The sequence below is a fragment of the Tympanuchus pallidicinctus genome, unplaced genomic scaffold (assembly GCF_026119805.1).
Source record: "Tympanuchus pallidicinctus isolate F22 unplaced genomic scaffold, pur_lepc_1.0 scaffold15, whole genome shotgun sequence".
Lineage (NCBI taxonomy): Eukaryota > Metazoa > Chordata > Aves > Galliformes > Phasianidae > Tympanuchus > Tympanuchus pallidicinctus.
This window is the reverse complement of record NW_026294669.1, coordinates 30,729,432-30,756,650: the sequence shown is the minus strand read 5'-3', so window position 1 is coordinate 30,756,650 and position 27,219 is coordinate 30,729,432. Positions and strand designations below refer to the sequence as shown.

General features: G+C 41.8%; 1 protein-coding gene and 1 long non-coding RNA gene across 6 annotated transcripts; one reads left to right on the top strand and one right to left on the bottom strand.

Annotated features, from left to right (window-relative positions):
* Positions 1–6,530: 6,530 nt before the first annotated feature.
* ZC3H15 (zinc finger CCCH-type containing 15) lies at positions 6,531–18,665 on the top strand. Its single transcript, XM_052675577.1, has 10 exons — positions 6,531–6,716; positions 7,943–8,044; positions 10,337–10,448; positions 12,126–12,278; positions 13,632–13,723; positions 14,384–14,566; positions 15,310–15,456; positions 15,607–15,711; positions 15,986–16,112; positions 16,767–18,665. The coding sequence occupies exons 1-10, from the start codon at positions 6,639–6,641 to the stop codon at positions 16,958–16,960; spliced, it is 1,293 nt and encodes a 430-aa protein (XP_052531537.1). The 5' UTR covers positions 6,531–6,638; the 3' UTR covers positions 16,961–18,665.
* LOC128076974 (uncharacterized) lies at positions 14,016–27,097 on the bottom strand. 5 transcript variants are annotated; one of them, XR_008204751.1, is made up of 5 exons: positions 25,666–27,097; positions 22,159–22,464; positions 21,859–21,956; positions 19,986–20,044; positions 14,016–16,522 (listed from the first exon to the last, which is right to left on the bottom strand). It is a non-coding gene; the product is annotated as an uncharacterized LOC128076974 (long non-coding RNA). The 5 variants fall into 5 exon arrangements; XR_008204748.1 differs by lacking the exon at positions 21,859–21,956 and having other exon boundaries at positions 14,016–14,953; positions 16,293–16,522; XR_008204747.1 differs by lacking the exon at positions 21,859–21,956.
* Between the last annotated feature and the right edge of the window lie 122 nt (positions 27,098–27,219).

The following is a 27,219-nucleotide window of genomic DNA, read 5'->3' as shown; positions in this document are numbered from 1 at the left end:
GCTTAGAATTCTAGAATCACCAAGGTTGGAAAAGACCTACAAGATCATCCAGTCCAACCGTCCACCTATCACCAACAGTTCTCACTAATCCACGTCCCTCAACACGATGCCTAAATGTTCCTTGAACACCTCCAGGGTGGGTGACTGCACCACCTCCCTAGGCAGCCCATTGCAGTACCCGACCACTCTTTTGGAGAAGTAGTCTTTCCTAACATCCAGCCTGAATCTCCCCTGGTACAACTTCCCTTGAATCCTATTGCAAGTTACGTGAGAGAGTTAGCAGTGAAAGTGACTGATCTGTGTGGGACAGCCCTGACTTGGCTAACGGTGCTGCAGGAATGGAACAGTGTTCACGTAGATGGCAGGGAGATTGTTCTTGTGAAATGGTCCCTTGTGCTCCAAGAATCTCTCTGACTTTGTGTCATGGACTCTTCCTCGTGGTTTTCAGTGTGTACAGAGGCATTGCTAATAAAGAACAGACCTCTTCGTAGGCCATGGAAAGGAAGGTACTTGCAAAGCAAAGGCAGGCAGGTGCATGCAAAGCTAATGCAGCTGTGGGCTTGCTTAGCAAAGGGAACCATGTGCATGCTTCCAAAGCAAAGGCAGGGAGATGCATGTGATGCAAAGGCGGGTGGATGGTTGAGAAGCCATATCAGGTAGAGCTGAAGATGCCTGAGCTCTGTGAGAGCTCTGAGAGTGGGATGAGAGCTCATGGCCAAGAAGAAGCCTACAGTCCTGGCCGCCCAGGGAGAGGGTGAGATTGCTAAAGGGAGGGAGGATTCTTGGAGTTATCTGAGGGGTCTAGAAAGGGAGCTGAAAGGTTTGGGGCTCCTTTGCTGTGCTCTGCCCAGGCTGTGACAGTGCTGGGATTTGTTTTGGAGTTACTCTGAAAACAAAAGGGGGGTTTCAGTGCAGTCTGAAGCCCTGCAACTCTGCTGTCAGGGCTGCAGCCCAGCGTAGGGGCCCTGTCCCCACGTTAGTATGTCCCCATTTTAGCATGGTCCATAATATTTATCTGAACTTTACTGTTACTTCCACCTTAACTATTAAAATATTCAGCAGCAGTCCCTCTCTGATCTTGCTAGCTGGGCACTCACTCTTGTGATCTCTCCTTATTCAGACTTTAACACATTTAATGCAGGATAAGGTGAGAGTTGTTTCACGTTCTTCAATCAGCAAACCACACGGTATTTACACCTCATGAAAATATGTGACATTGATTTTTTTTTTTAAACCTTCAGTGATGTCTGGATTGCTTTCCTTAAGTCAAGGGTGTTCATTAAAAGGCCTCCTTTGTAGCATCAAATGCTATTATTACCTTTAATGCTAATTAGCTTATTATGGATCGTTCTATGCAGAGCTTATACACCCAAAGCCACTGACAACGTATCCCCATCACTTTCAAAGCATTTAATTCTCACATCTTTAATTACTTCTCTCAAAATAGCTATGGCATCAGGCACTGACATACATCATCTATAATTCATGAAACTTAAACAAAAGGATCTATTTCATTCTCTAAAAATGTGTTCTTTCTAACTATTAAGCATCTCTTATCCTTACGTATTCTAGCGCATGCTATCAAACAGCAAAAAAATTATCCTGTCCAATTCTGTGGAGAATACAATTTTCTAGGGTTCCTCTAAGAGTCAGTGTCAGCTTTGATAACCCAAACCAAATTAATATACACCAAAATCCACACCATAGCACACCACACCTTTAGATAGGAAATTGTGGGGGAAAAATGACACAAGGGCCATGGCATGCTTCCCAGAACAGAAAAACAGAAAGGGTGGCACCGTTCATAGACCATGTGTGACACAATCCACACTGCAGTCAGGTTATTCCACATAGACAGCTGATGCTACCCTCGTGCAAATCCAGACAGAGCAGCACCGAACCTGGCAGACGCCTCCCCTGCCCTTCCTACCCCCATCTTGATGTTCCAGGAACACCAAAGCGGTTCTCAGAGCACGGCAGGTGAGCGAGAGGCAGGTAACAACGTGCAAGGCTGTCACCCTCCAGATATTTTCTGCTAAACCTGTCTCTCAATCTTGCAGCTTACAAAATTATTTTGTTCAACTCCCACATTCTGAAATACCTGACAACAAGCTTGTTTTCAGTCCCTCGTTCTTGGTGCAAAAAGACAAAGGAACCCCTTTTAAAAGAAAAAATGCAATGACTCCAAAAACATTACTTAAATGTACCTCATCCGTTTGTAGAGGGCGACTCTGCAACTTAGCACAGCCTGCAGCTTGTGAGCCCCCACAGCAATTCCATAACAGTCAGCAGTTGGTGAATGACTGGACCAGCTACACAGTTTTCTAGGCAACTGCCTTGGAACACGGAGCAATTCTGACACCTTCTGGCTGCTGCTCGGTATTACATATATATTACTTGTGTATCCCCACACACACAGACCTCGACTCACTTCATAGCTCATTTTGTTCATCAGATCTAGTAGGCCAAAAACAATAGCAGCAATGAAGCAAACAGCATCTTCTACTTATTAGCTTATCCCCATCATTTCAAATCAAGCCAGCAGGTATGGCAAGAGCATGTACAGAATTTGAGAACTACATCTCTACACGAGAACTAAGAAATCTCTCACTAGTATTGGAAAAATCATAGCACATATTTCACTTATTCTGGATGGGGTTTTCAGCAACCTGGTCTAGATGGAGGTGTCCCTGCCTGTTGCAGGGGTTGGAACTAGATGATTTTAAGGGTCCCTTCCACACTAAACTGTTCTTTAATTCTAAAGCCAATTCCTAGCACTTAACCCTTTTTCATCCAAAGAGAACAGTGCTTCAGCCTACACTCTCAGTCCCACCGCAAAGGTGAGTAAATGAACCTCACTGCTTTCCAGGATGCTACATGATCCTAATTCCTGCCACTTTTTTGGTCAGGAAAGTTAAAATCAAGTATCTGTAAAAGCAATTAGCTACTTTGTGGAATAAGACAAGCTAAGCAGTTGAAGAAAGCCTCTAAAGTAGTTTAAGATACTATAAGGAAAAGCCTCTATCTTGGAAAGCAAAAAAACCCCACAAGATACTTCTTATCTTATGCATCACAAAGCATTGTTAATTTCAAGTAATTTGGGCTTCCAGAATTATCCTAAAGGCAGCAGCTGATGGGCCAAATAAGGGGACATCCCAACAAAACTGGAGGGAAAACTAGATCCACCCGGGTTCAAGGAAGGGAGGGATACCAAAACAATACTTAATGGGAAGCCCTTGTGGATTTACTAGAACCTATACTAACATAAAATTTCTGGAGAGGAAAACCTGTTTTCAAAACCCTGCAAATGAAGTAGGTGATACCAGAAGCTAGAGGAAACTTAGCTGTGAGCTCACCATGAGGCAAAATTTGCCTAAGCATACATGATTAGCAAAGAATTTACTTCTCCCACGTGCCTTTCCCTAAATTACTTTCAGCAATTTTGTGGTTGGTAAATGCCTGCTGGTAAGCAAAAATAATTCTGTTCATGCAGCAAGACATGCTCCTGCCAAAAACATTTTACTTAATACAGCTAATACTGGCACCATAAGATAACAGTCTAGAATGGGTCTTCCTGACAAACAAAGGATTAACTGCTTCCTGCAGTAATCTAGGTGCAGACTTACTCAAGTTCTCACAAGGCTATCCATGTGGAAATTCAACTAAGAGCTCACATCATATGAACAAGCAATGCCTGCCATAATATTTTGGTTAAAATAATGAACAACTGTTTAAGCCCATTTTAAGACACCGCATTCACAAACTCTTCACTTCTGGTGTGTGTTTAGAGTTAGAACTACATGATTGCCAACAACAAGTATAATATTCCATTTCTATACTTTTAACATTGTGCCCTGACATTGTTACTTAAGACTGTTTAAATAAGCCCACAGCTTGTTTCAGAAATGATGCAGAAATAACCTTTGTTAATTATAGCACATCCTAACCAGAACCATACTCCTGACCTAAGTTCGCCTGTATCCATTATCATCCCTCCACTCAATGAAATTGCAGTTGAAAGCATACTTCTCTCTGAAAGCTAAAAACAAAAATAAATATTATACAAATATATATATGTACATATATATGCACACACTTGAGGAGAAGGGAAGTCACTGACCAATGTATTTATTCAGCGCAATACAGCACAACAGCACTTTATTTCTGTAAGACTAATTTTGGTAGATAGACCCTTTGGCTATCTGACACTGCAGCAAAAATAATATTGGCCCAGCAACAGAGGATGCTCTAGCATGCAGAGCTCACCGTAATGGTCCCATGCTTCTGCACAAAAACAGAAAACACAAAGTGTCCTTTTAAGTCCTAAGAACAGGTTTGATAAATTTTGTTCATGGGAACATGGAAGAGTAGGCTGCCTTTCTCTAAAGCAGGATTTAAGACAATGCCCACAATGAGGCTCCTGTTAATTAACTCCTTATAGGCATGTATTTAGGCTATTTTCCTCATCCAACCTTTTCTGAAATAAAAAGATGAGGAAATAACAGTTTAAAGTATTATTTTACATACAAATTAATTGCCCTCTCCTTAAGTCATGTTTTTCGAAGAATTTTTTTCCCTTAAAATAATTTTTTACACCTCAAGAACCTGCTCATACATTACACTTTAAATATTACGCTCTGAGAAGAATAAGTACTTAAAGAAATCATCCTCTTTCAGTACTTTTAAGAGTTACCTCCAAATCACTACTACTACTAGAAAGCACAAAATTAGAACTGCTCTTACCAGAATAACACAAATAAACACATTTCATTAACATCAACCAACTCGACATTTCTTAGCTTTTGGACCCCAACATGAGAAGCCACGATCCCCATCCAACAAAAGGAACACCCTCTCATGCAAAGCTGGTTCAGGTCTCCTTTAAGCTCTTTTCAGAACTTACCACCCTCACTCCACCACACAAACAAACAAACAAAAAAAAAACCAGGAAATTACAGAACACTCACTTTTCTGTAATACCTTCACATAGATTATCAAGCTTATCAATATAAAAACAACAGATAAATCTACTTACACATACACGTACATCTATCCCATCCTCTAACAAAAGCGCATTACATAACATTATATAGGCAGCTCTTACTACTAGCCAGACCAACACCACCTTTATTAACCAATTAAGTATCTTAGCCGATTATGTCTCACTTTATCTTATAAAATCCTCTGTGGGATGCTAGCTTCTTCTAATGACAGGTATTCTTAATTGTATAGAAAACAAAGTAGGAAGTAGTATAGAAAACATAGTAAGATAGCTTCATAATAGAAATCTCAACATATTTTAGGAATGTAAATTGAGATATTGTTACTCTGTAAATAAACAACTAGAAGAAACATTTGAATATCTGCTTTTGGTTGTATAAGGAGCTTTATGGATCAGGATGTAAGGAAGGATACAGCTGTGTAATGTTATGAGGGGGTTACCAAAAGCTCCCTTACCAACAAAACAAAGAAGGTAAGGTTCTTTCTAGGCAAGTAGGAGCTGCCTTTTCTCCTCGGAACTGGTACTTACAGGAAGAACTGACTCTAAACTGGTATCTGCTGGAGGGAGAATGGACCTCGCAGGAGTGCACTGATGATAACTTGTCCCAGTGGAAGAAGAGCTGCTCTGCAGGACTCTGTGCTCCCTGAGGAAGCAAAGCTCACAGGCAGCCTCGGTTGTAGTGCTTGTCTGCTCTCAGGCAGGCTGCAGCTGTTGGCATGCTAAACCTGACCCCTGTGTAGTGCATGGAGCAGGGTGCACCTTCTGCTTGTAGAAAAGGCTTATTTCTAAGGGCTGCTATTTAGCGCAGTTCCCCCGGTAGCCAGGGTTCACGTGTGTCAGAATGCTCCACGGAGCAGCAGGTTCCTTCCCTCAGTCCTAGTGAGGTGGAACGCAGTCCCTTAGTTGCTCCTCTAGGGCAGTTCTCAGGGAATGCCGAGTTTCCCAGCTGACCCGAGGAGGGGCAACGCAGGGCCGCGCACGCGGTGCTTTGCACCTGGCTGTGGCTGAGAGCCTTTCTCTCCCTCACTCCTTCCCTTGCAGTTCTCTTGCGTGCACTTGGGAAGATGGCAATACGAGATAAAGCGTCTCTTTTCCGTTTAGCGTTCTCTCGGTTACTTTTCCCTTCCTCATAAAGAGCAAAAGGAACATACAGCAGCAAAAATTACAGCTGCAAAGATGCGCCAGCGCCATTACGTGCTCCGTCTCCGCTCCCAGCACGCAGCGGTATCGCTGCTGGAGCTCGAGCACGCGCGGCACCGAGCCGTCTGCCTCACGCCCCTCTGCTAACAGCCGAGCGGGAAAGCCGACTGCATCGCGCCCCTTTCTCTCCTAGTTTTACGATGCCCGCCTGCAGCCGCACCGCAGCCAGCGCCGCGGGACGCGCGAGAGGCGGGAAGAAGGCGCGCTCCGCCCCCTCACGAGAGCCAAGCCCCAACATGGCGGCCCCCACGGATCGCTGCCGACGCCCTCCCTCAGGGCGGGGCCTTTGACGCAGCGCGCCCTGCCGGGAGCCGAGCGGCCCCGCGCGCGCCGCTCCGCAGTCCCGGCGTGCCCCGCGAGCCAGCCGCCCCGCGCCTCCCGGCGGCCGCTTGTCCGTCCCCGCCAGGCTCCGAGTGGGAGCCGCGGCCGTCCCGCCATGCCCCCCAAGAAGCAGCAGCAGCCTGCGGGGGGCAGCAAGAAGGCGGACCAGAAGAAGAAGGAGAAGATCATCGAGGTGAGGCTGGCGGGCCGCGGCCTGTTCCACGCGGCTCCGGGCGGCCTTCATCGGCCTTGGGGCCGGGCTTGCGGGCCGTCTCCGCCGATCACCCCGCGGGGCCGCAACGCGGGGCGCCGCTGCGGGTGGGAGCCCGGGGTGCGAGAGTGTGTGTGTGAGATGAGCGTAGTTGGACTGATGCGTACACAACAGCTGGAAGAAGGAAGTAAGGAACGAGTACGAGGGGAGGCCGCTGCCGCAGGCCGGGTGTTACCTGCGCTAAGCCGCCCGCCGCCGGGCTGCAGCCGCACGGCCGCCGGATCCCGTCCCTGTGTCTTCTGTTATGTGACACGGTGTGAGTGGCAACAGGGTGACCTGGGAGTTGTTTCCTCCGTAGCTCTTCTAGGATAGATTTATATTTTACTGTTACGGTTTCCAGAGGTGTGTTTGAACGGAGGTATTATTGCCAGATGAACATCTGGCATTTCCTTGTGACAGGAGGGGAAAAACCCTGCCGTCACATCCCCGGCTCAAGTAGGTTTTATTTTTGTGTTGCTTGGGAAGATAGCTTGTTTCAGATGCATGTGTGAGGGGAGCCATCTTCTTAATTAGCTTTCTGAAAAGGTTTGGTGTGGAAGCCTTATTGCTTGAAGTCTAGTGGTAAAACTGAGGATGTAGAGGAAGAGCTGGTTCAGGTAATGTAAATGAACTTCTTGCTGTGCAGTTAGGTAAGTATGAACGTCTGTCTGGATTTACAGAGTGCGTAGGGGAAGCACTGAAGGAAGTACTGTTGGAAGAAAAACGTCTGTAATACTTAGAAATCACTACAGATATATGGCAATATTAACCTGCTTAATGAGAAGGTAAAACACTTAAATACGAGTACACGTGAGTGTCACGTATACGGGAGGGGAAGAGCAGTATGTATGGCTGTTCAGTTTTCACACGTGTACATCTGCACTAATGTTTGAACATGCAGATCTGGGAGGAAAAAAATAGAAACAGTAGGTGGTGGCAGCAGCGTTTAGTGCGATTTTTGCAAAGCACACTTAAAAGTGATGGGAGGGGGACACACTGTCCACTCTATTGCTTGCATTGTTCGTGCTGCCAGAGGAAAAAGTTTGTGTTTAACTGAAAGCCCAGGTGGAATGGCAGGTTTTTGCTTTTTTTTTTTTTTTTTTTTTTTTTTTTTAGCAACTTGTTCTAATTCTTGGTCAGTTTCAAGTAACTTGTCTTTAAATTTTTAGGACAAAACATTTGGTCTGAAGAACAAAAAAGGTGCAAAACAACAGAAATTTATCAAGGCTGTGACTCACCAGGTTAAATTTGGTCAGCAAAATCCACGTCAGGTAAGCATTCAGTTGAATTACTTTTCCACCATGTAGTGAAATCCTCTTTGACTGTAGGAATTGATTGTCATGTAATACTGAAGTAGAAAAAATACTGAGATGTTACTCAGCTGTCTGTTGTGAGAAGCACAGATTTAGCTAGTTGTATTTAAAATAGCTCTCTTTGACAAGTCTTTCTGCAAAGATTGTGTAGCTGAAAGTGCCTCCATAAAGATAGACAAAAAACACTGTTTTTTGTCTACTGAAAAATAGAAAACACATCTAATAAGAACACCTGTTTACACAGCACATTATCATAATTGCATTTAAAGTATCCCTAAAAATGATTGTAACACACTGGCTGTTGCCAAAAGTGCAGCCGTGTGTTCCTTCTCTTTTTCTTTGATTCCCATTCAGTCTAAGAAATCATGAATCATAAATTGTGACTAATCTTAAATTGGAGATTGAGGATAACTTCAAAAAATAAATAAATAAAAATGCTCTTGTACTTAATGTTGTACCTATGAAAGTGTGTACTGTAATTGGGAGTGCAAATAAGTCCAGCAGTTGTGTGGCTATTTCTTAAAAAGGTCAGACAAACTGAAATCTGGAGCTACTGTCACTACCACTTTGATCTGCTTTTGCAAGATGAATTAAAAATTGATGTGGCTGAGACATAAAGTTTCATTGGTTAGAAAGCAGGATTTGAGAGAAACATTATTCTAATGGAAGTGAGCCAGGTCTTACTCCTGCAGTGCTGGAGAGGTTAGCAGCCTGGTATTCATAACGTTCCTGCTCTCTGAATAAGCCTGTAGAATAATTACATTTGCAGCAGTTAACCTCAGGATGTTGTGGCCTGTGCTAGATGCCTTACGTGATACGAGGATGAGCTAACAAATGTCGAGTATGACTTCAAAAGTCAAGTTGATGGGCATGTCCTGAGATTACTGACTTCTTGTAGTAATGAGGTCTATTTGGTATCACTCAGAAACGTTGATGCTACTCAGGCAGTCCTTCTGAAAGGTGTGTGAAGTCCCTGGATCTGTAGCATGGACAGCAATACTACTGCATGATAAAAAAATATTTTTTTCAAACACTCAACTGATGGTGTTCGGAACCTCATTCCACACCTGATGGCACCTATCTTACCTTGTAAAAGCAGTTTTCATTTAGGATTGTCCTGGAGAACTTAACAATACCTTAAAGCAAGTACTGCTGTGTCCTTAGGAAAAATGGAAATGCTATCAACACTGAAGAAAACAAAAGCAAATCAAACTGTTTTTGTTTTTGGAATCTTGAAGTGAAACAGAAGCGTAAAATACATCTGTTGTTGTTAAAAATCAGGTCACTTTTTTTTTGTTGTTGTTTTTTTGTAGTTGCCATGTTAGGGTCTGCATACTTGGTAAAATAGAGTTTGGGAATTGCTGTATAAAAGCAGGGTGTTCTGTTATCAATTCCAGTGTAAAACAGCTTGGCAACTAAGCTCTTTTATGAAGTCCGATTGAGTATTGCCAATAATGTGTCTGAAATATTTGTTAAAAGTCCCACTGGCTTCTCTTAAGGATAAAAGTCAAGTCATCTAAGCATGTTGTGTTTCTCTCATGACCTTTTTCATCTATCTTTACCCTTCTCTACCAGTCTCGTGCTAGATATAGGCCTTTCCTGGCTTCTCCAAAAAAGGCTGAGGCAGGGGTGCCATTTTTGTCTTTTATACCAACTTTTCCTAGGTGAGCCTGTCCCTTAGTCTTCCCTCCTTGTGCCTATGAAAACTAAGAAAAATGTTCTTGTTTTATAACCTACTAGTTGGCATTGAAACATTGCTGTGTTGATATCAATTCAAGCAAGTAATGTTCCAAAAACATTTCCCTGCTTCTACACACAGATAACTCGGGAGCGCTGTTGGTATGCCTGACAAGAAAGCAAAGCAGGGTGTGGGTGATTCAAGAGAAGCTTTTGGCACATATTGAACTACCTGGTTTGAGTGGTTGCCCTGCTGAAGCATCACAAAAGAACAACTAGCATTTCCTCAGTCTCAAACTTCATTTCCTAGCCTGTGAAGGTGGTGCAGGAGTAACAACATCTCACATCTCTGACAAATTCTAATTCAAATCTCTTCTGTCTGAAATTGTCAGTGCCACTAGATGGCATTTGCAAAGGCAGGGATTTGGAGGAACTTAGAAATCGTACGCTCCCAGCTCATGCCTCTCCCCCCCACTCATTCAGAATGATTTTATGTATTAAGGTAAGGTTCTTATAAGTGAGAAGTGTCATTATGATTTTCTGTTACTAATAGCAAATTTGGCGTCGTTGCAGGCTGCCCAAACAGAAAGTGAAAAGAAATTAAAAAAAGAAGATAAGAAAAAAGAACTACAAGAACTAAATGAACTCTTCAAGCCTGTGGTTGCTGCACAGAAGATTAGCAAAGGTATGAATGCCTGAAACTTCTGTTTTGTTCTACTGCTCATATGTCTGTCTCAGGAAAAACATTTAGAAATACTTTGCTGTACTGAGGTATTTCTGGGTGGATGGCCTGTTTTTCTGTAATGACACTTGTTTAAAGTGGCCTATGTCCCCATGGAAGGATGAGCATGCAGATCACACAGAATCACAGAATCACCCGGGTTGGAAGGGACCTCAAGGATCATGTAGTTCCAACTCCCTGCCTAGCAGGGCCACCAAACACACACATTCAGATCAGGTTGCCCAGGACCCCGTCCAACCTGGCCTTGAACACGTCCAAGGACGGGGCAGATGTTACAGGTAATGAGCTAATCATTGTGATCACAGAAAACGTTAATGCACATCAAAAGAGCAGAACTTTGTCAATGACTTCTGCTCTTTCTCATAGTTAACAGTAGGATGTTGGTTTCAAAAATGTAGTCCGAGCTGAGATGGGTTACGGAGCGAGCTAGTATTGCAGTGATTGTAAATTGCAAATTAATTGCTAAGTGCTTGATAATGCTAGAAGACTCCACAGTTGTTTGCCATAGGGAAGAAAAAAACACCAGTATTTCAGGAATGGACTGTATGTTAGTTACTGTGTGCTGTATTGTGCTTCTGGCACAAGAGTTGTTTACCAAAGAAGTGTGGGGGTTTTTTTGTGGGTTTTGAAGTGAACTTGATGTTTTGTCGTTGTGTCATTTAGCAGCAATAAAGGCGAGGTTCTTTATTTTCATCCGTAGTGGTAGCTATTGAATGAGAGGTATTGCAAAACACCAACATTATCCTAATTAAAACTTTGTCTTTCTGCTGAGCTTGCCAGCAAGTTCAACTATGTTACCTGATGTTCTTGTAGGGGTTCAGTTGCTGATAAACTAGTTCTTTATTTAAGGTCTTAAACAGCTGCTGCTGAGCATAATCTAGTCCCTGGTGACTGGAACCAAGCTTGAAATGAGTGAGTGAGAAACTGAAGCTTAAAATCATACGTTAGTACTTGAGAACTTCATCTGTTACATCTAGTAGATAAATTTAAACCCCTCTTCATTTCTTCTTTTGCCTCCTGATGATCAAACAATTTGTTGCTGTGATATTTACTTGAAAACCATAGTTAGTGATTGGGTACTTCCCATTTTAGCAGCACTGGCTTATTTTTAAGGCTAGAAACAGCCGTCTCAGTATTATTGAATGAGTACAGGCGAGGTTAATAAAACTTGTTCTAGCATATTTCTGATTATATTAAAGAAAGATTGACATTCGAAAGATGCTTTACCACATATCAGAACCAAAAATGGCTTACTATATAGGGAAGAACTTGTGTGGAATGATTTGTTATGCGTTACATGAGCACATTCTTCTCAGGCACACTGCTACCCATACTTCCTATAGTCACATCTTCATTCATGGTTAATATAAATATCCTGCTATACAAACTAAATAAGATGCTTTCAGAACACAGTGTATCTACTTGAAGTGAAGAAAGGGCTGTTGGGGTGAACTTTTCATTAAATAACTTATTTTTTTAAAACACCTTTTCATTCTGTGCAGGTCCTAAATATGGTAAGATCTTAGACAATGTTCTTTAAACTTTCAAGATACAACTTCTGTTGTGTTCTAGTATTTTGCTTACAGATGTTATTAAAATAGAAAAACTTTCTTCACTCAGGTGCTGATCCCAAATCTGTAGTTTGTGCTTTCTTCAAGCAAGGGCAGTGCACTAAAGGGGACAAGTGCAAGTTTTCTCATGATTTGTCCTTGGAAAGGAAGTGTGAAAAACGAAGTGTCTACATTGATGCAAGAGATGAAGACCTCGAAAAAGGTACACTGCTTCTAGAAAACATTCCATAAATCATCTTCTGATTCTGCAGTTGCATTTTGAAGTTAAGCAAGTTGCTTTTGTATGATTCCAAGGACCCTGGTCACAGTGATAGCAACCCATATTGCTGTGTTCAAAATGTTAATGAAGCTTGATTGCTGCTCTTAAAAGCTGGCTCACAAGTATTCTGTAGTCCTTATTTGAAAAAGTATCACTAAGTGATCTTGGATGGGGGTTTGTGAGTTCTGCTATGTGTGAAGTTTTGTGTCATACGAATAGCAGGTCATACAGGATTTGTTCTTCGTCATCATTTTTACATTATGAAGAAGCTTAAGGTGTATAAGTAGAGTCACATTTCTTAGTCTTTACCTGAAAATACATTTCACATATGTACAGATAAAAGCTTATCGAATTTTTGAGGAGGATGTCTTGTGAGCTGTATAACAAAGGAAGAACACTGAGATTTACCGAAAGCAAGTGTAGTATTTTGCACCTGCGAAGGAATAACTGCAGGTATCAGTACAGGTTGGGGTATGACCTGCTGGAGGATCTGAGGGTCCTGGTGGGTGACAGGTTGACCGTGAGCCAGCAGGGCGCCTTGTTGGCCAAGAAGGCCAATGGGATCCTGAGGTTCTTTAAAAGGTGCGTGGCCAGTAGGTCAGGGAAGATGATCGTCCCCCTCACCGTGCCCTGATCAAACTACAACTGGAGTACTGTATCCAGTTCTGGGCTCCCTGATAGAGGAAAGCCAGGGATCTCCTGGAAAGAGTCCAGCGAAGGGCCATGAAGATGATAAAGGGCCTGGAACACCTTTCTGATGAGGGAAGGCTGAGCAACCTGTATCTGTTCAGCCTTGAGAAAAGAAGACTGAGAGGGGATCTCTTTCATGTTTAAAAATACCTTAAGTGTGGGAGTCAAAAAGACACGTCTGCATCTTTTCAGAAGTCTGTGGGGACAGGACAAGGGGAAACGGCTGTAAACGTAAGCATAGGAAGTTCTGCACCAATATATAAGGGAACTTACTCATGGTGAGGGTAACAGAGCACTGGAACAGGCTGCCCAGAGAGGCTGTGGGGTCTCCTTCTCTGGAGACGTTCAAGACCTGCCTGAACGCCTAGGTGTGCAGCCTGCTGTGGGGGACTGCTTTGCAGAGGTATTGGGCTCGAGGATCTCTCGAGGTTTCTTCCAACCCCTGCAGTTCTGAGATTGTGTTTTATTACAGAAGACTGAATTGGGTTGGTTTTTTTTCCATAGGTTAACTAAAACGTAAGAACTGCATGTTACTGCTGTTAATTAGGGGAAAAAGAATATTGTTTAGGATTTGGAATGTTTGTGCAAACTTCTGTTGTCTTCTAGACACGATGGATAACTGGGATGAAAAGAAACTAGAAGAGGTGGTGAACAAGAAGCATGGTGAAGCGGAAAAGAAAAAACCCAAAACTCAAATAGTACGTCTTCTCTGTTTTCATTGAACTGTAGTTTTTGTTGTTTAGCAGCAGTGACAGGCTGACTGAGTCGTTTTGACTTTGTGACACCTGGCTGCTAAGAAATTAGTTTGTACACTAAATGCTGTATCTTAATCCTTTGTGCTCTTTATTTTTTTTGATCCTTCAGGACGACTATGCCTTGTTCACAGTCCCAAATAGGCTATTGATACTTGCCAGAATTAAACTTAGGTATGACTAGGTGTTACAAATTGCTTGTCAGAAGTTTCAGAATGATATATTTATGTCAGGATCATGAGTTGGAATGTGAAACATCTGAAATTGTTTATTGTGATTAAAAGTACACTCGATTTTCATGACCAAACATAAACCCTTAGCATGCTTTTACATGTGCTGCTGGGTTTACTGTAGTACAGTCACTAGTCTTTCAAGTCAGCCTATCTAAGTTGAGATTATATTAAGGGCAAAAGCTGTTGAGTACTTGAGGTTTTAAATAGTTAGTTGCTCTTTTTATATCTACTTTTTGTAATGGAGTGCATGGCACGTTTATTCACTTTTGACCACAGCTGGCTTTGAATTACTGTACTTTTGGCATGTAGAAGCTGTGCTAGTGTAAATTACTGGGGATGAGAATACAGGACCAACAACTGTTGTTTTATGCAGGTCTGCAAATATTTTCTTGATGCTATTGAAAACAACAAATACGGATGGTTTTGGGTCTGTCCAGGCGGCGGAGACAATTGCATGTATCGCCATGCTCTTCCTCCAGGTTTTGTACTAAAAAAAGACAAAAAGAAGGAAGAAAAGCAAGATGAAATTTCCTTAGAAGATCTAATAGAAAAAGAGGTAAAGTTTCAATTAGGTACCTCTTGGTGGTGTTTGTTTTCATTATACTGCAGAGGAGGAAAACTGTCAATAACATCTTAGTGAATTATTGAAAAGCATTGAATGGTTGTATATCCATATAAGCTGGACTGTGGAATGCATAGTAATTCGTGTTTTTTGTTTAGCTAGTTTATGTTTAGCTAGTTTTCTTCCTCTCAATCAGCTGAGGGAGTTTCTAAAAGTATAGCTGGATACTTACTGTTAGGGTAAGATGGATAATCCTGTTTTAGGAGGCTTCTGTTTCTTACTGCTGTTTGTCCTTTTAACTCTTACAACTGTTTCTTCCTCAGCTCAAATTCACCATTGCCTTAGTTCTTGCTTAATTCTGCCATTCATTACTGTATGGTTCTGTTAAGAGGAATCAGCATGAAGAAAGGGCCCTCCCAAAGATGTTATACTGCAGCTCTGCTGACACCTTTCCCTGGCAGTGCCAGATGGAAAGCAACTTAAACTAATACCACAGGCTTCTTCCTCCATTTTCCACGTTCACTTAAGTGTTGATTTGTCTCAACTGGAAAACTGATGTGGAATCTCACTTTAAGTTGATGAAGCATGTTTAACAGCGGTGAGAGTGCAGAAGCAATTAGAAATAAATGTTTTCAATTAGTTTCTAGAAAAGAGTAATTACGTATCCTTAATTTGTTATCCCTAGGGTTTGCTTTTGGAAACAATGTCTAGCATTAATCAGTCTTTCTACTTGACAGCGTGCTGCCTTAGGACCAAACGTTACCAAAATCACATTAGAGTGTTTTATTGCATGGAAGAGAAGAAAAAGACAAGAAAAAATTGATAAGGCAGAGCAAGATATGGAAAGGAGGAAAGCAGATTTTAAAGCCGGCAAGGCGTTGGTGGTACGTTCTATACTTTCATTCCTAATGTGAAGAGTAAATAGAAGCTGACTGCTTTTTTAGAAAAACTAGAATTGTTGCTTTTTTTTTTCTTTATTGAACAACCTTATAAATTCTGTGAAATTATAAATTAATTGCTTCCTCTGCTAACAGATCAGTGGACGGGAAGTATTTGAGTTCCGACCAGAGCTGGTTGATGCCGATGATGAAGAAGCAGATGACACTCGCTACACTCAAGGAACGGGAGAAGATGATGAGGTAAGAAAAAAAAAAAAGGGGGAAAAAAAGCTAACCAAAATAATATTTTGAGTTACATTGGAAATTGAAGACATTGTTTTTTGCAAGGCTTGCTCCTAAATTGAGAGCTCTTAAGGTACAATTAAAATTTCAAGTACTTAATTCCGTGCTAATACGGAATGTTTTCCCCGTTACGATGTCAAAAGGAGGATGGAAAAGGTCTGTAGAAGTTCTGCAGAAATTATAATCTGTGTAGAAGAGTGATTCATATGGAAAATACTGGTGTACTTTTCAGGTGGAAGACCCTGTGTGTGTAAATGATATAGACCTGAGTCTGTATGTCCCAAAGGCTGTAGATGAAACTGGCATTACAGTGGCTAGTCCTGAGCGATTCAGCACATACGCTTCAACAGAAAAAGATGGTAAGTTTATTATGTAGGCATCCCTTTTAAGGGAATGAATTGTTAAGTTCATTTTTTGAAAACTTGCTTCCAAAAAAGCAAGCAGAAATGTGTTCTTGATATTCCAAAAAGCAATATTTGTTCGTTTGTTTGTTTTTTAAAGAGCAGAAGCAAAATGACTATCATGATCATTGTACTTACTGGAGGCAGTGATTCTAGTAGATCTGTGTGCACTTCTTATTTTTCTTGAGTTCAACTTCTAAATAAAAAGTAGTGTATAATATTTTTCCAGCTTGCATAGATTAACTTCTAATTTCTACAAGCTAACACTTCATTTTGCTGCAGTTGTCAAATGCAAACTCCAGTCTTCCAAGTTAACCCGAGTCTTTGAAGTGCAGATGTTGAATAGGAGCAAAACATTAAGCCTGATCCTGTTATAAAAATAGGAGTTGAGGGGTTAGATGTGCGAATTACTGTTTTCAGCCTGCTCTAATAACTAATGATCCAACCTTGCATGTTAATTGGGCATGTGCTGTTTAGTCTATATAAGCTCAGATACAGAAATTGAAAACATTAAGTGACTGGTTGAAAGACTTCAGAGCTTGTCTGGAATGATTGTGAACTAGTGATTAAGAAATGTGTGACACTAAAATGTGTAAAAAACTGTATTTTCAGATAATAAACTAAGTGAAGCTTCTGGAGGTGAGATAAACAGCAGTGAACAAAATGATTTAGAAGAAGGTCGTGATGGCGATGAGGAGTTAGAAAATGGAGTCATTGATGCAGTGCCCGTTGATGAAAATCTTTTTACTGGCGAGGACTTGGATGAACTAGAAGAAGAACTAAACACTCTTGATTTAGAAGAATGAATTAAAAAGCTCATTGGAATTGAAGTCCATGTGATAAAGTGCAAAATGACTACACTTTTCCTCCTTCTTGAATAGAATTCTTAAACAGGATGTTTATGGTTACCCGGCTGATTCTGATGGGCACATCATATACCAGGAATATTTTACTTCTGTCTCATCTCCAAACTTGCTATGATCACAGTAAGAAACTCAGAGTAGTTCATAATTACCTGACAGCTGAATTTGCAGAGAATGAGATCATAAGTTTCACCTAAAAGTAGGAAGTGTAACTGCTTTGCCAGTATGCAGGTGTAAGTGAGAAGTTGATACCAGCTGCAGTACGAAATAAAAGTGAACGTTCCTGACCAGAACTGCATTTGCAATAGTGATTGTGTTGATTTAGAAACTGCCTGACTTGCTTTTAGGCAGAGCACTCTAGAGGAGCTGATGCAGATCACGCTTCTTGACATGTTGATTAGCTTTATTTGATCAGCTGGATACTGAGGATACAGACAGTGAACTGATATATCAACAGTACAATATGGTGCCCTCTGTTGAAAAACTTCCAAATTTTCCCACCGCCTTTTGCCAGCAAAACTGTAAATAAAAACTACCAACTTAAAAAGCCCTGTGTTGCTTTTTCTCTGTTAAGATATGACAGCAAATGGATAATAACATGATTTTCTGATACAATGATGGATGCTTTCTCTCCAGTCTTCATGAAGTGATTGATGTTGGCTTAAATTACGTTAGGGTTAATGGCAGTTGGATTTTTTCTACTCTTCACGCAGTTTGTAGAATTGAGCAGCTGACTTCCCCTCCTGTTGTCATCTCCCACCCATCCATCAACAGATTTAACCCAAGCTATTCAGTGCCCGTTTTGGATTGAGTCTCATGCTTTCCCTGCTCTGTTTATATGTTAGCTAAGGCTTTGAGCTCTGTGGAGCAGGGATGTTAGGGTCTAAAAAATGCCTATAATGTCTTGGGTATTCTCTGAATTGTGCAGTAATAACATTTGGCTGAAGGCAGAGCTGTGGATGCTGTTGTGTCCCTGCAGGGGGCAGCTGTCAGGTTTCGGTGAAGTCAAGTTGCCCTTCCAAAATTTATCAAAACCTTACCATGATGATGTCTGTAGAGGTGCTTTCTCAAGGGGGCTCATTGCCACACTACTAAGTATCTGTAACAGTACTGCTGTACTAAGGGGTACCGTTTATATGGCTGTTTTTTCTGAAGTTTTCAAGTTACTACTTCAAGTTTGTTAAGCTTCATGGCATTGTTAGCAAGCTTACTTGAACCACTGTTGAGTGGTAATACGAGCTTTAATGGTTATTTCTGACACTGCTGAGTCAACTCTTGTATCTTTAATGCTATTTCTAAAATAGCTGACTTCAACCTTTTTTGCCCTTTTTGGGATCTTTGTGGAATTTTTTTTCTCTTATAGAAACAAGAAAACAATGTTTGGGGAAAAAAGGTCTACTGGAATGGACTCCTAAATGTAAGTGTTTAAAGACAAGCTGCAGTATCAGATAATAAATGTTTATTCCTGCAGTTTTCTCTTGTGGCCATAAACGAAGAGTGTTGACAGATTATTGTATTATACTGACCAGAAATAGGCTCTCTGGATTTCAGGACACTTAAGAATGCAATTCAAATTTGAATGTATGATGCCTAATTTTTCAAAGTTGTATATTTTAAATGGGAATAAAATAATTATTAAGGATTGAAATGGCTATATTTTGTTCTGGAGACCAATATGCAGCGTGTAATACTGATTTCTGTCATCTTGTCTGTTTCATTGATGTAAATGTGTTACATCTTCACAATTGCAACCATGTTCTTAAATTATTTGTACTTTGCAGGTTAGCTCATTTCAGCTGAAAGAATGTAAAAATAAATGAGCAGGATGTGCCCTTTTTGAGTTCAGTATAAAGGGCTCAGTGCAGTGCATACCCTGCTGTGTATGTTTAAACTAAATAGTAGGATATAGTTATGTTGCATAGCATTTACATAAATTGAATAACTATAACTTAATAGAAAAAAAAAAAACAGTTCTCTTGGGCATTAAGTTTTGGCTTAACTCTCTGTGGTCATGAAGCAATAGTTTGCTGCCCCTCTGATTTGGCTTAATTGATTCTAGCATTTCTACAGACTCTGCTTGCTCTTGCTTTGGCCTCTTGGCTCTGTAGAGATCTCTAAACACAAAAGCAGGATGGGTGCTTCCCAAGAAGGTTCATGTAGCACTCAGGCATGCTTCTGAGGATTGTTAGCATTATGCTGCTGCTTATTCCTTTTGCTTGAAGATAAGCTTAAATGTAACTAGTTGAAAAATGCTTTCATGAGTGAAAGCCTAAATTAGCAGCTAATAGAGTTTCAGTCATTAAATGCTCAATTAGAAATGGGTGCTAAGACCTTACTGAAGGTAAATTGTGGAAAAGAACAGCTGATTAAAATGAACTCCACCTGAATGTTACCTCCCCACGAGCTGTTTCTACAGATGCATTTGTCTTATAATTCCTCTGATGTGAATAGAAAAATGAGAAATCCTGAGATAGCAGTGTCTTCACCTGTGTGTTTTTAGGGGTCAAAAAACCAGTCATCCTACTACTGTGGGAAGGCTCTATCCAGAGGATTCAAGTCAGGCTATGCAGACGCATAGGCCAGGGAGGAAACATTTCTGAGTAGCTTCACTCATTCTGTGCAGTGCACACGGCCTGCTCTGCTGTTTGCCTCATCTCTGCCCCCAAACTTAAGTGGAAAAAAAAACCTGTGTGAAAACTGTGGCGTAGCTATGGGGCTTTCATATCTCCTGGTGAAAAAATGCTGCTTGTAGCATTCCGCCTTCATTCTGTTTCTGTGCAGGGAACATCTGCATAGAGCCCATATTTTTTCATAGCAGTTTCAAACAGCAGTTTGCTGTTAAGGAAGTGGAATACTTGTTGACTTTAAAGCTTGAAAGACAAAAATCCTTTTCAGTCACAAGAGGACACCTTTAATTGAAAATTCTCATAGGACTTCTGAGGGCTGTATAATTGAAAAAATAACTTACCTCCTCCTCGATGTTACTCAGAAAGCTTCCTACTTGAAATACACATGGCTGGTAAATGCCTGGGAAAAAAAAAAAAAGAAGGAAAATTAAATGTGAAGGTTGACCTTAACTATTCCATCACAGCATTTCCACTGCAAGCATTTAGTAGATCATTTCTTACTGGATGACATTTCTCAGCTGTATTTTATCAAAGGGGAATTCGATTAACATTTGATGGAGCAGTGATGTTCTCCTTGGCAATGCCTTATTCTCATAGATCCCATTGTGTTCATTTCACAAACAGATTGCATAAAAAGAACTTGCACGTATAAAATACACTCATTTCTGAGTACTTTCACAATTCTTTAGTCAGATGTGTGAAATAAGTGTTGAAAAAATTTGTGTAGGACGTTCTGATGGCTGATTGCTATTTATGTTGCCAAGTGAATGCCCCTTTAAAAAAAAAACAATTAGCCAAATAGAATAAGTTTAGCAAGTGTTAATTTTTTGCAGGCTTAATTATTTTGCAAGTAAATAATGGCACAGTTCATAAACTGCTAATATTCATGTGCTTCTTTGGGATAGCTTAATGGAACTTCAGATTTTTTTTATTTCAGTCAGACATTCCTACAAGGTTAGACCTTCCTTTCCCTCACTTTTTATTACAGCTGTAAGATGAGCAATCTCATTGTTTCAAATGCAGGTTTATCTCGTGTATGTGTGTGCATACGAGCCTCTCAATGGCTTTCTTTTTTTTCAATCGTGTTTCTTCCTTTTCTCCCCTCTGAATCCCTTTACATTTCCAGCATCTTTTAGCAAGCAGCCTAAGCTCTGTAAGCAGCTGACACCCTTTGTTTGGAACGTGTCTCCTAACTTAAAGTATTTGATCTCCAGGGAAAACACTTAGCAGAAGCAACATCTTATGTCTTCCTCAGCTTTGACTTGGTGCCAAGAAGAGGAAGTGATACTGAAAATAAGTATTTCAGTTTGAAGGATACCATTTTTTACTGCATTTCTGTGCTAGAAAAACCTGTGTACAAAATTAGCAACTTCACCTCCCCAGTAGTGCATGAGACTTTTCTATGAATGGGCCTTAATCAGCAGAATCTTTAGTGGAGCAAATGGTCTTTGTTCCTAGTAATGTGCCGGATGTGCTTTATGTAGTTGTGATCCCATTAAGTGCTTTTCACAGTGATATCTGCAAATCACCTTTCTCTTCCCCCCACCCCTGGTAGTATTAGAGGCTTAGAAGTGACCTTGGCTTATTTTCTGTCACTTCCAGTTTCTGCCTTTCAATAGAAGTTCTGTCTTTTCACAGAGAGTGGCTGTTGCTGGTGTTAGCAACAGGGCCAAGATGTTTTATTCATTTATGATGCTATAGTCCTAATATGTGAACACAACGGGCTCCTTCATAACGCATTATTGAAATAATCAGTTCTTTTGATCATATATACCAGCATTTCATTTGTGTTAAAGAAACTTCAGGCATCTGTGGCTGAGAATATTCAAGCAGTGCAATATATTTGGACACAGGTTTGAGAAAGGCTGGCATGAAACTAAAGAAATATTTCCAAACTGAACCAAATTCAACTTGAAAAGTGTCAAGGTGAACTCTTAAAATAAAGCAAGCTATAGTGGAAGATGAAGTATACAACTTCTAAAACATTCCTAGATTTCTATGAGGACACACGCAAAGACACAGGGCAAACTACTGTAAAAAGTTCACAAGACAAAATGGTATTCTTTGTACAATAAGGCATTAGAGAAATATATTCTACCAGTTGTACATCCTTGGTCTTGTGTTAAAATGAAATTGTATTTTCAGTGTATGATATGCTTGTAGAGCACGTTTTGCAGTTGTAGAAAGTTATCTAAAACCTTATAGTTCTCTGACCTGAGAGTGTTTGGTCCTCTTTGCACTTCACTTCCATTCCTGGTTTATTCCTTGCTTTACATCCCGACACTGAGGCTGTCATTTCTGCACTCTGAACACTGCACACAAGATTGAATGTAAAATACTGCTGTAGTGTGCCTACACAATAACCCAAATTCCATGTAAGCTCTTAAACGAAGATTTCTGCTAACTTTGGAAACACTTAAATTTGAAGTAGTTTAACTGGGTAGGGAAGAGTAGACTTTAAAAATTAAAAAAACAAAACCAAAAAAACCCTACAACAAAACAAGATGAACTGACCTCTATTTAATCATTTCATGGCTGCAACTGAATGCCTCCTTAACATCTCAGACAGGAATTGGGTAATAGCCATATTTCTCAGCAAGAAACCTTTGATCTTCTCTCTTCACCCCTTTCTTCTGTTGTCTTCTCTCCCTTCCAAGCATGAACACGCTGTTGCAGAGAGTTTTCTGCCTGACCTCTGCTCTGCGCTGATGGGCTGAGTGTCTGCTGTGTGTTCCAGCTGGCTGCCTTCTGCCTTTGGCTGCTCAGTGGGTGTGCTGTGGAGCTCTGTGCTGCCCAGTAGCATGCTCTCGTGGTGGGACTCTGAGGTTTTGTTTATGGAATCAAGAGAAGAGTTAAGTTGGTCAGAAATTACATAATAAAGGCATTATCGCTATGTCAGATGAATCGAAATTGAGGAGGGACAGGCTGTAAGGGGTGCAGAGGGGTTTATTTAACTGCAGACACCTCACCTTTGTGAACTTTTTCCTCGAATAAAGAGCTAGTGGGTGTCAGAACTGCATGTTGTTTAGTCATATCAGCCCTGTATCGGTCTCCAGTCTTTTTCCTGTCATTATAGAAAGTCTGTGTTCTGTGAAGAGCGATTCTGTTACGTGACCCACAAAGTGTCCTCCACACAGGAAACATAAAGCTACAGTTTGACAGAATATGTGCTATAAATAGATGGGTGCACATTCTTGGTATGTATGGGAGGCAGGAGGAAGTGGAACAAGAATCCATAGATGGTAAAAAAAAAAAAGGGAGAAGTTTAAAATACGCTCTTTATTAAGGCAAAGAATTGTCTGCATATTCTATCACTAGTAACTTGTCAACATGAACTGGCAAATTTCTTTTGGTAGAAATGAGGAACTGAAGTTACATTCCAGGAATTCTTCAGCCAGTAGCACCCAACTCAGAGCCTATTGGAACCAACGCCTGGACATCACAGGCTAGGAAAAGCCAAAGTAGTTTTAAAAGACAGCCATAAAAATATAAAGGAGGGGAAAAAAAAAAAGAAGAAGAAAGAAAACTGAAACAAACAAGACCCCATCCTTTGTGCCTGTAGATCAGGCACAAAGAAGTTAGAAGCATTCCATTTCTCCTTGCTCCAGGCAGAACTCTTTCAAATGTGTTTCTGCCAGGTAGAGTTGCTTTCCAGTAACAGCTGAGTGTGGGTTGAAGTCTTCTATGTACACTTCACAACACATTTTCAAAATGTGTTTTCCCAGCTTCACAGCCCCGCCTGTTGGCTGGAGTTTGGTGTGGTGGCTTCCCAGGCTTTCCCTATCTCCAAAAGAAATGGGGTCATATTTACATATATTATTGTATTTCTTCCTTTTGATCCTTTTCTCCAGAGTATAAATGCTGTTTAAAAAGATACTCAAGTCTTTGGGGTTTTTACTGAGCAACATCAGGTTAAGTTGATTTGTTGGATCTAAAGATCTGTAAACTAAAATCTGAGGAAGACGGGATTTGTAACACTGATTTTGTCAGATAGAAGAGATGTGAATCCCTTTGTAGATTGTGTGGAGCTGCTTCTGAACTGGGTGATCTGAAATCCCAACATACAAAAACTCCTGTTGAGTAACCAGCATTCTGCAACACTCAGCGGGGATGGAGGAGACGCTGACTAACAGTGAGGTAATGCAGCTATCACAACTGAGCAAACCAGAAAACAGCCTGGATCCGACTCATTTCCTTTCCAACTGGAAGATCTCAAACTTTGCCCTGAGCGTGGTTCACCAGTTAGAAACTGCTTTTATAGACACTCTCCTATTGCTAGAGGAAACTGCCTGAGAGGTTCTAGTAACCAATGAGTGAGGTTTTTCTGGACTGGTTGAGCCCTGGTGGAACCACAACAACCTGAGCTTACAACACAGCTGTGGTGGTTTTGCCTCGCCCCTCACCCAGTGGTGCTTTTGTGGTTTGCAGTGTTCATGGAATTTCAAGAAAACAAGCATTAGTTGATGAGTGTTAGACAAAAATAACACTGAAGTAATAAGATAAGACCATTTTTAGTCAAGCTTGCTTTTTACTGCTGTATTAGAGACTGAGTTACTTCTTAAAGTCTGCTCAGAGCAATTAAACTGCTCTGTGAAACTGAATGCCTGGATGGCAAAAGAGAAGAGCTCTCTTATGGTTGAAGCTCTCTTTTGCTAGCCAACAACAGTATCAACAAACAAGTCAGTGGCAATCCGTTCTGTGCTCCAGATGTTAGTAGAGCTGGATCTGAAAAATGCTGGATCTGCTAAGAAGCTGAAGCTTTTCCCTTAGCATGGGATGTTTTTCAGGGCCTTTTAAGTAGAACCACTGTGGAATGCATATTTTTAACTTATCCTAAATTACGGGATTTTGGCTGTTTCTTTCATGACTGTAACATTACGAGAGGGAAACACAGGATTGCAATAAAAAAAAAAACATATTCTGAAATTCTCTGTTCATTCTACAGGCTGAAAGCTAAGGAAAAATTAAAAAGAAGCAATGCGTTCTCCAAATATGCCTGGCATCCTGCAAAGCCTTACTCAACTGTGTTAATGATCAGTTGTATAAGGAAAGGCTACCAAGGTCACAGCTTGCTATCCCTGTTCTGCCCACTTCCTAGTGGCTACTTTCCACTGCTATATGCCTTAGCAGACTGCAGATTGAAAAGTAGTCGGTAGAGCAAATATAGAAGCATATAATTTGTTTGTTTGCATTGCGTAACACAGTTCTACTAGCTGTTAATCTACTTGTTAATCATACTGAGAGCTAAACAAGTTAGCAAGGAAAAATTACACTTTTACTAGAAGGGTGTTTCCTGCTTTAGACTGATACAAAGTCTGTTTAGGGCCATCATTCCTTTGCCTGTGATTCTGTCAGACGTAATAACTCAGTGCCAGCTATAGCCTCAATCACTTTTTTTGGCAATAGAAAATGCTTGTTTTAATTTCTAGTCAGATATGCTTTGACTGGAAGTGCACCCCAGGCCTGTGTTTCTGTTCTCCGTGCTGAGGTGGAGGCAGGAGAGCTGCGGGCTGCCCGGAGCGATGGACGGGTTCTATGCAATGTAGCAGCCCAGGCAGTGCCCCGTCCTGGTGTGTGACTCATCATGGTGTGGGAGCTGAGTCAAGGAAAGAGCGGGCAGCATTCCCTGCCCCAGTGATAGCGGGCAGATAGACTTGTGAAGAAATTGTCCTATTGAGGAGAGGAAACCGTCTGATGAAGGTATCCTTGGGGATGAGCAACCTCTGATGTATGCCACGGCTAAATTACTCCCTGGCTTTTCACTTACCCATCCACTGACAGCACACAACAGTGTTGCACAGCCACTTCTTGGGAAGACAAAATTTACCATTCAGTAAGCAGCCCTCTTTTCTTAATCATATCATACATCTTAATCTTATCATATCCCTTGCTGTTTGTGTAATGAGAAGGTATATGATCAAACAGAGAAAATAAATCCTCCTTTTGCCAAATCTACAGACATATCGAGTATTTTGTTATTTTATGCTTTTAGTATTTGCTAAGATTTAGAAACTTATTTACCTATCTGAAGTTTTGCTTTGATCAGGTCCATGGTGTAACAGCTGTGAGAGACAAGTCACTACATCGTAAAAGTTATTCTTCGCCATGATTTTACCTATGGAGAGGTGATAAGATAAGGAAAATCAGCAACAAACATCGAGCCTGGGCATAGGAACTCTCCTGTTTTTGGCAAAATTACAGATTTTCCGTTGATTTCCTCAAGAAATTATTATCACTTGACAGTAAGAACAACTGACAGCAACACAGAATGACCAGGTCCTTCTTTCTGGTGGCGCCGTGTGTTTACCTGCACAGGCCCCTTACTGTCCTTGTGCTGCAGTGTGTCAGACTGCAGACAGGCAGGCTGTGAGACTTCATAACTGATTACTTAATTTAGCTTGCGTATTTTCATAAAATCTGACCATAACAATATACAATGGAATTGAAGTTTTTACTTAAAGCAACTTTCTCTATTAGGTGAGAAACTGCAATTATCACCCCAATGTTCAGTTCTTCTCCCTGAAATCCTTCCCTTTTTTTCTTTCATGTGTGTGGCACCACAATGGGCTATCAGTGAACACAGACTAAGTAGGCATCACCAAGAACAGTGCAGTGCTGTAAATTTGCCCTCCAAGATAAACAGGAAGCTGATGCTAATTCTGAAATGTGATTCATTGTGCAATTGGTGACAAAGCACACTTCCTTTTTTTTCCTCTTTTTTTTCGTGGGGGTAAGGGGGAAGAGAAGAGGGGAAGGTCCTTGGGTCCTTTGAGAGCAATAAGTCCTTGAAAGATAAGCAAAAAATAACATGCTAAGTAGTCCTGGGTCAACGTTTCAATATCATGCTTCTGAACAAAGCCGATTACATCAAAACTCAGGAATGCTTGCTGGCTACGAAATGGTTTCTTCTGTCCAGTGGGTTAACGGGCAGCTCCGTCGCACGAATTCTGGCCGTAAGAGGCTGCCTACACGTGCTCTGACCGCTTTATTATTTTTTCCGTCTTTCGGTGAGGATTGCTGCCAGCTGGGCTCACTCCGAACGGCCGGCCCCGTACGCCGCGCAATTCCTACCGCGGAACTATAAAGCAAAGCACAACACTCCGCGCTCGAACCGAGTTTGATATCTCATCAGCGGTCCCCGAGCCGTCGGGGAGCGGTCCCAGTCCTTCGGAGGGCTCGGGCTGCCGCCCGCGGGAGCGGTCCCTCCCGGAGCAGGACGGGCAGCGGCAGCCCCGCTGTCCGCCGTTCCGCAGCCCGGCTCCGCCCCGCCGTCCGCAGGCCCGAGCACCGCCGCCCGGGCCACTCTCGGGTCGCTGGCGCGCGGCTCCCCGCGCGGCTTTCGGCGCTTCCTTCTCCGGCGGTCCCTCGCTCCGCGGACCCCACCCGCGTCCGGGGCCGCCTTCCCACGGCACGGCGGCCGGAGCAGGCCGCGTCGAGCCGCCCGGAACGGGCCGCGGAGGGGCCGGGCGGCGGCGGGAGCGGGGCCCGCCCCCGGCACCACATGATGCCGCTCCTCCTTCCTGCCGTCCCGCCGAGAAAAGGGAACTGGGCGCGGAGCAGAGGAAGCGGCCCGCT